Source organism: Pseudopodoces humilis, chromosome 12, assembly GCF_049639895.1.
Source record: "Pseudopodoces humilis isolate 2021_Gansu_Grassland_sample_001 chromosome 12, ASM4963989v1, whole genome shotgun sequence".
In the NCBI taxonomy this organism is placed as follows: Eukaryota; Metazoa; Chordata; class Aves; order Passeriformes; family Paridae; genus Pseudopodoces; species Pseudopodoces humilis.
The window spans coordinates 20416110-20425088 of NC_142211.1; the positions used below are offsets into that span (position 1 = coordinate 20416110).

At 44.9% G+C, this 8979-nt stretch overlaps 1 protein-coding gene across 1 annotated transcript; it reads right to left on the reverse strand.

The window, feature by feature from the left end:
• Positions 1-752: 752 nt before the first annotated feature.
• On the reverse strand, positions 753-3581 carry LOC148183483 (adenosine 5'-monophosphoramidase HINT1-like). Its single transcript, XM_088061533.1, has 4 exons — positions 3438-3581; positions 2234-2333; positions 1879-1983; positions 753-1092 (listed from the first exon to the last, which is right to left on the reverse strand). Exons 2-4 carry the CDS (start codon positions 2234-2236, stop codon positions 928-930), a joined length of 273 nt encoding a protein of 90 aa, XP_087917659.1. The 5' UTR covers positions 2237-2333; positions 3438-3581; the 3' UTR covers positions 753-927.
• Between the last annotated feature and the right edge of the window lie 5398 nt (positions 3582-8979).

An 8979-nucleotide genomic window follows, 5' to 3' on the forward strand; every position in this document is an offset into this window, starting at 1 on the left:
CTTTTTTAATAGCTCTTAAAGCAAGTTGAAATTTGCTGTCTTCCTGCAACGTAGTTTTGGTTTCCATCTGGCTTGGGATGGAGGTTACTTTCCCCATAGCAGTCCACATAGTGCTCTGTTTTGCAGCTGTAGCTAGAAGGGTGTTGATAATACACCAGTATTTCGGCTACTGTGGAGCACTGCTTCCAGAGCATGGAGGCTGTCACTCCAACCACCCACACAGTCCAGTAAGTGGGAAAGAGGCAAGAGATTGGGAAGGGACAGAGCCAGGACAGCAGACCCAAACTGACAAGAGAGATTCCACAGTGCTATGGAAGCACCACAGCTACCAGTCAGACCCACTGTTTTCTTCTACCATACTTCTCACCAGAAAAGGGATATTGATGGGACCTTATCACACATCTGTTCATAAAGCAGGAGGTGGATGCTTCTAACACATCGCACCATGCAAAAAAAACACTCGGAAAGCATGCATGTAGCCTCACATACAGTATCTTCTACAGTTTTAGCAGCAGCCTACTACACAGGCTTTCTGTACACAGGCGTACCACTGCCAAAGAACTGAGACGTTGCTACCTACAAGATGTGGGAGACTGCTAAGCACTTTCAGCATCATGCTTCAAATGACCAGACAAATCACTATCAATGAAATGCTGTTATCAGGCTGAAACATTCCACATACTTGCACTCCAGGGAGACAGCGCTTGATCTTGAAGAACTACTTCTCTTCAGTAAGACGCGCAAGACGGAGATGATATCCCCATGACAAAACTTTATTGTGCAACTGCTGCTAAAAGCTTTTATTACCTTTCACAGACACATGTCACAAAAAATTACACACCAACAGCGGCTAGATTGACGAGCAACAGACGAAATCCATTCAGTGGCGATTTGTACATGTGCAGCAACTCTTGTGGTGCAAAAACCTTAGCCAGGTGGCCAGCCCAACTGACAGCCACCCAGAATAGGTAGATGTATACGATAGACAGACTGCCCACCCTCGGGCCCTTCATCCACGACCATCCGGAATCCATTGATCAGGCCCAGGTGAGCAACACACATCTCGCCAACAATCATTACATGCCCAAGAAGCTGGAGAAGGAAGTACAAACCCATAAATAAGTAAAATATAAAGAAAAAAGGAACACACAAAGAGGGGAGAGAGCAGGAAAGGAAGGAACAAGAGCAGAGAACCACCCAGAGAAAGCAGCTAGCCAATTCCTAGCAATTCAACCATTGCATGTCAAATGAATGCCTGTCTGACCGCCAGCAACTGAAGCTTTCCAAGCAAAGCTACAAAGACCAATTGTGCACACTATAGGGGCAAAAGAGAGCTACGCAATTTTTTTCAAGCTAGGCAGCAAAGGACTACAAAACAGCCCCAGAAGCTGGCTTTGTGTCCGGGTTAAAGCCCCCATTGTGTCTTCAGGCAACATAAGCAATCCTGGTGAAAAATAAACTTTAGGCTGCCTTTTGCGTGGGTTTACAAAGTCTTTGAACTTGACTTTCATACCTAAAAGCATCCAGCACCTCACAACAAGCTTTGTCCTTCCTCGCCCATGACCTGCCAACAACCTCAAGCCCTCTTTTCCATGTTAGAAATACTACTAGTCTTACTCTAAACCATGACAATAGGCACCAGACCACACTCAAAAAAAACACTGCATTTTGCACCAGAAGTACATACCAAGGGATGAGTACTGCTTTAAGTCAAAAAGCTCAACTCCATTACAAGCTAGAGGCAAAAGATTATAGTGCCACAAAATCCAAAGTAGCCTACTGTGCCCTGTCAAGATGGAAAGGGGGGATGGGAAAGAGTAGTAAATGAGAAACTCTCTACAGGTAGTTTAGTTTAAAGACAGCTTCCAAAGTACTCACAGATTCACCAGAATCTCCTGCTTCAGACAACCCGATAATTGGTTCCTTAGGCACGACTAGGAAAAGCATCCCAGCTTGGGGTGAAAGATCACGGAATGCACAGCACTGGAGAAAGAGTAAACAGTTAAAACATAACCAGCTTCAGAGAAAAGTAATAGTTTAAGCAAATCCATCTGCCCCACTGAACTCCTACAGAAACAGATTACCAGATACCCCAAACACAGGCCAGAACATTGCTTTTTCTTGTGTGATAGTAATTTTTTTCATACCCAAAACACAAGATATTTATAGAGCCCCCTGCAGAAGTGGGATACAGCATGGAAGATGATGGGTAGGGAGATGGGCCACTACTTGCCATTAACAACCTTCAGTATGTTTTAGTTCAGGCTGATCGTTTCCTCAGTAGTTCTTCTATTGGATGTGGTCCATGCAGAGGCAGGAGACAAATGGCTTAACTGAATCAGCAAAGAGTTTAGTGAAGTGGAAGAGCAGCGGCCATTCACTTCCCATGATACAGGGAGCTCAAGTATTGAATAAACTATAATCATAGGAAGCCTGCAAGCGCATAGGACGAGTCTGTCTTCTACATTGCACACAAACCCTACCATCAAAAGCAGAAGCCATCCCTAACTGTTAAATTTCAGCATTTTAATAACTACATCATAGGGGATATTACCTTAAAGTTAACATCACATAGGCAACGGCTTCATTGTTTACCCCTGGTCTAAGCAGCTCACTAGTTCCCAGCACCAGCACCCATGACCCTTGCAAGCATGCTGTTATCACGGTCCCAATTCCCCACAGAAACAAGATCGAGGAAGCTTTTGCAGCCTGCAGGATGACCACTTCCTAGATTTTTAAAGAAAAAACAGAAAAACCTGTAATTCCTTGCCCTAAGAATCCAGTTTAGGGGTTCAGAACCAAAGCCTAGCACAGCACAGCTATGAAACCTCTTTAAAGTTCTTACATAACACATCAAGAGCTGCATTTCTCCTAAGCAGAGAAAACTCATTACGGTCACTACTCAGACATTCACTGTTCGCACACACCCATACACGCGGAATCCCCAGGAGATTGAGTACCTAAAGTAAGCTTTCAAAACTATCATCCAACACGAGGTAGGACCACCATCATTCCTCGGCAGCAAACTTTGCACGACTTACAATACCAAAGGGACATCACGCGGAAAACACCTGCGGCTGACACCAAACGCGTTACCGTCGGAGACCTTTCTCTACGCACGCACACGACGGAGGGGGGGGGGGGGATCCGAGGCGAGCCCGGGAAACACCTGACAACCACTATGCGCCGCGGCAGATAGAGGGGTAGGGGCGGAAACGGAAGAAGCTTTGGGGTGATGCAATAGAGAGCGCCACAACCCAGAGAGGCCCCGTCCGTCCCCCGTCCCTCCACCCACCCGCAGCAGCAGCGTCGGTAGCCGCCCTGACGCGCTCCCAGGTACCGAACATCGGATCCGCGGCACGGGGTACCAACGAAGGCTGGAGGAGGGGGAGAGGAAGGAAGGAAACGAACCGCGAACAGAGCAAAGCCGCGACTACCTCCTCGTTCTAGTCGCTGACGGTACCGCTAAGCGCCTTGCAGATGATCTTTCCGAAAACAATAGTGGCACCACCAGACCGGACGGCCCACACCCCGATTCTCTTGTCAGCCAAGGACAACGTCCGTTGTCGCCCCTGCGCTTCCTCCACTTGCCCAGGCCGTCTGCGGCGCCCATTGGGCGGCCGGATCGCCGCCGGCCGATCCCGCGTCTCGATTGGCTGTCTCGTCTGTCGTTTTCGTTTGTCTCCACCTCATCCGCGTGGCCGCGGGGCGTGGAGAGATCCGACCTTGGCAAGTTCGCGGAGGGATGTGCCCCCTGTAGTGTTGCGACCCTGAGAGTGGGATACAAGGTCGCAGTAGTTGTTGCAGCTACAAGTACTATTTTTTGTAATTTGTTACTGCATCAAGTCCACCCCAAAGGTGCCTGTGCCTATTTGGTGCTCCTCCCTCCAGTCCAACGACTGCTCAGGGTAGGGCAGGGCAGGCCTGGCTTTGACTTCTCAGGACATTTCGCAGAACCAACAGAAGTTTCTCTACATTGTTCCCTGAAAGCCCCACTTCAGTTGCAGATGTTGCTAAGCTGCACACCTCCTAGGAGAAAATACAATACAAAATGTGTGTTCGGCACTGCTGGCTTGAGGGCTCAAGGTAGGATTTGGGCTAAGCTGGGTAGGAGGCTTTTAGAAAAATGGGCAGTGCCCCTAAAGCTGCCCAAGGGTGGTCTGTGGTGCCCTGCACCTCCAGGGACAGTGAACGCTTTGAGTGGTCTACACAACTGTCTTGTAACATATATAAACCCTGCTTTCCTTTATATTAGGCTGAGTATATCTGTTGCCACCTTTGCAGCAAGGGCACATTGTCCTACTTTGCAAAGCTGCTTTCCAGCTGATGGGCCTCCAGCACTGGTGCATGGGGTTGTTCCTCCCCAGGTGCATGACTGATGTAGGTACAGGTTCGTCAAGTGGTCTCAAACTGGATTGTTTCCTGTGATGGTGTTATAGATACATAGTATAATATTGGCTTTTTGCTAATATTAAAATGAATAGTATATGTATAATGTTAAGATGGCTTTGATGTATAGATACAGTTTTTATTTCTGCTATTAGCAAAAATTTAGGCATAGTGGCAATAGTTGATATAGTATGTTTGAACTCTCTGCTTGGTTGGCATAACATCCAATGAACAGATGATGGGGACTCTGCTACTTATCAACACTCACCATCCATGGAAAGAAGGACCCTAGGCCCAAATTAAAAGGTGATAAGAAGAGGGTTAAAGCCACAAGCCAGGAAACACACATGCTCTAAAAAGGTGGACCCAAGGAGTGGCCATGCTAAACAGTTCCTGGAAAGTGTAAACTAGTTAGTGGAAAAGATTGAATATGTATGAAGGTCTATGAATATGCAACAGGCTGGTGTAATGGAAAAGGTATTTAAGTGGTACCTCCAGCATAGTAGGTGTGCTCTTGTCCATGGAGACATAGATAAGGAAAAAGATTTGTAAGTATTCTTCAGGGGGGCGGATAAGGGGGATGAAAGGTGTATGAATGAGATATCAGGCTGGCCTGCAAAATGAGTGAGGAGTCTCTATACTGCTATTCTGTTCTTTTGCATGAAAGACGGCCAGGAATGAGACAAATTGAAAGATAAAAGGAGTGAGAGAATCCCCTTGGGTGACTGGGACTGGGTCTCAGGGAAGGAGTTGGACCCCCTTGAAGAAAGGGAGCCGAGGGTTTCTGTCAGGAAAATTAATCCACAAACACCAGAGCTTTATGTCCAAAAAGGAGTCAGAGGAGTCCTTTTATTTATTCGAATAAAGGGAGAGGCCATGGGGGATTCCCCTGGGGTCTCTCAAATTTTTGGAGGATGCAGCCTCCTTTTTATCCTAATTTCCCAGCTGCATGTCCCTCTCTCTTTCCGCATTGGCTGAGGTACTTAAGAGGTACAGACTTCCTGAAATGCCTGATACCTAAGATTCCCCTCTAATGTATAACCCTCCCTCTTAATTTTTAATTCTTATGGAATTTATGGTGTTTCCCTAGTGTCTCTTTCATCTTTCAATATCCAATTTCATTTATCAGCAAACCTACATTTGTTTGTAAAGGCTTTGTAATCTTTTTCCATTCATCAATGAGTGGAATCCATCCCATTGTTTCTTTTATCTCTCAGTGCTAGTTTCATCTATCAGCAGACCCACAGCTTGTTTGCAAAAACAAATCCATCATTCCTCTCAATCCCTTCACTTTTAATTTTTAATAATTGTCTTTACAAACTTCAGTTATCATTGACTTCATTTCTTGTTCCTAGGTCTTTTTTGGTTTTCCAATTATTTTTGTGTGGATGCTAAATGCAAAAGCAATCGGAACAGAGCCTGTATGAAACTAAGTTACACAGGCTTCTCACTCTGGCCTGAGAAAGCATAAGAAAGAATCCAAACAGTCCTTAGTAAAGGACAACAATCTGCAGGTGTTGTTTAGTCAAGGGGTGGTGTTCCACTTAACCAATGACGGTAGATGTGTTACTTTAATGACCAGTGACAGTTTTAGCTCTCGGACCTTCTAAAATATGTCTATAAAAGAAAATCAAGAATAATAAACTTTTCTCTCTTAGACAATGTGTTGGAGTCTGGAATACAGAGTGTGTGCCCTTGTTTCTGATACTTAGTTATAAGATCTAGAAAAACACTGAATTTCATATAATATGAAATTCATGAGCATGTTTTCATGGTGATACATGAAAACAAATGTTAAAGTTAGATAGAAAAAGCTAAAAGTGTAAGTGTGTAGATTAGAAAGTTTTTTTAAATCACTGGGTGAAAAAGTTAGTTTAGAGAACAGGAGACAAGATGGAGGATTTAGGGTGTTGTCTCTTGTCCCTTCTTCTTTCTTCTTCGTGTTCTTCTCCTAGAGGTTTTTGGGTAATAGTAAGTGACTGGATAGAAAATGCCACAGTGCATCACAGAGGTGATGGGTCATTGGGTCATTAAGAAAAATAATATATGTGTCTATTGTTAATTGGGTGAAAACAGGTATAAAGATAAAAGAACTGCGTATTTCGGGGCCATTTTGTGCATCAGACACAAAGTGTGCCACAAGGCCTTGTTTGTACCATCAGAAGAAAGAAATGTACCAGATTGCAAAGATTAACCTTGTGCAGCCAGCCTGGAAAGACCTGTTAAGTTTTGTGATGACCTTCTAATAAACACGAGAAACAAGATTCTAATGAGCTCGGGAGTTTCCTTCGAATCATAAGAACTGAGATAAGCAGGGCTCCCCACGAGGGAGGATCCCAAAAGAATTCAGTCCAAAGGAGGCTGAGAATCCAAGAATAAAAAGAAAAATACAGAAGAGATGCAGCAGAAACAGAGAAACAGAAAAAGGATTTTTTAGAGAAAAGTTACACAATGAAGCTAAAAGAGTCGGTGTTGTGCTTATCGCCGTTCCTAATCTAGTTCAACATTTGCAGTGACATCAATTTCTGTCCTTTTGTCGCCATCTCTGAATCAGTAGGCATGGCTGCTACCTGCATCCTTTTGATCATGTTGAATAAGTTCTACTAAGCAAGGGATCATGCATGGTAAAAAGACTAAAATTGCTACAACACATAAGAGGAAAAAAAGCATTTGTTTAACCCATAGTCTACCATGAAAACGTGTCCCATTCCCATCCTTTCCATGTTTAGACCGGTACATGAGCTAACTTTTTTTTATTCTTTTTGTTATCTGTTTTACTATTTTTCCATTGTCATCTATTTGCAAACAGCAGTTTGAGTAATTTAATTTGCCACACACTCCTCCTTCTTCTGCTAATAGTCTAATACCATCCGATGTTGGAATATTGCATTTCTCATCTGAGTAGACTGGTCAGCAAGAAGGTCAAGAGCTGTAGCTGTCTGGTTGATTATTATTTCAAAGACAGCTTGCAACCTAATTATCAGATTTAAATTATAAATGGGTTCTCTGGCACCTGATATTAATTCATTTGGGTTCCAGGTAGCTGGTCCATAGTGTTGTATGATTCGTTCAGGTGGCCATTCATCTTTGTCCCACTTTTGGGTGCTCCTTCCAGACAGGGATGCATCAATTGACCACTTTTCTCTAATTAGATCATCATATACTTTGACTCCTAACTTGTGGTAGCAGAAAGAACAATGGTCTAATATACCCCACATAACATATCCCTGACCAGTTTGGGGGTAGCCTGTGGTAAGCATATTAGCCACAAATCCAGTAATGCCCCTTTAAAGCCCAGGTCCCATTGACAAAAGGACTTCCCCAATTTTCATTATCAATTTCTAGGTCAAAATATAGCTTGCTTCCAGGGCCTAGTGGTCCTCCAACAATACTTGCCTTGTCATAAGAATCACGGTATTTGTGTTTCCAAGCTCCCACATGAGGTTTCCACTTGCAGTTACATCCCAGATCTGTTTTGTTAGATCTGAACGAGAACCTATTGAAAAGGGTTCGAGTTCCATTCCGGTGTTGCCATTTCCACTGATAGTCACGGACAACATGTGTCTTACTTGTTGTCTTGGTTTTGGAAGACAGGTGTCTGCTAGGAAGGGCAGGAGCCTCCCTTGGAATGAAAAATGTAGACCCCCCCCTCCCTCCAAATTATGATAATTCTGAAATCAAGGGGCTCTCAGGCAGAGATCTGGGGATAGGAATAACAGTTTTTTACTAGTATTTATAACAGGGCAAACAAACAACAATAACTACAGCATTAGCAACAAAACAGAACTAGGGACCCCATGACAGCCTTCTTGGCCGAGATGGGAAGGGATGGAGGAGAGGCTTTGCTTCATAAACCCCCTAGGGTGGGCAGTCCCGGTGCTCCTGCAGGGCTCCAAGGAACACTTAGCTGGAACAGCAGGGATGAGCTGAGATCCTGGGCTGGTGGCTGAGGTGTATCAGCAGCTCCGCGGCGGTGCCTGGCACTGCCACACGTCCCGGCAGGACAGGGGGTGCCAGGCCACCAACGAAGAGGGAAGAAGGAGAAGAAGAAACAGCAGCTGTGTCTGGGTGATGGCGAAATTCCCTTCTCCCCACCGCAACAGCTCTGCGTGCCCAAAGTGTCCTTCTCCAAAGCTGAAGAAGCCGCCAAACTGTCCTCGTCCTCCCCTTTTCCTGCCCCCTTCCCTTCCCCCCCCCCCCCCCCCCCGCCCTGAGCCCAGCCGAAATCTTTGTGTTCTTCAAGTATCCACCAAGTACCCGCAGTTAGGTTTTCCCCGAAACTAATGGGTCAAAATTCCACAGGTAACTAAAAGAACTAAAAGAAGGACACCTAAACCCCAACACTTGTGGAATTATCTCTGAGGAAGCTTAAAAATAAGGGGTCAAAGAACTTATCCTTCCCCACTGTCTTACAGCCTTAAAAATCCTTTTGGTAATTATGGTAGGAACACCTTACCCAGCTACCATTAGTGAGCTTAACATGTGTTTGATTCCATCTGCCTCGATACCTGAAACAATCATAAGGAGGGCAGTTGGGGGTCCAATAATCTAAACCCAAAGTCCAGTCACAAACGCTTTTTCCCACGTATA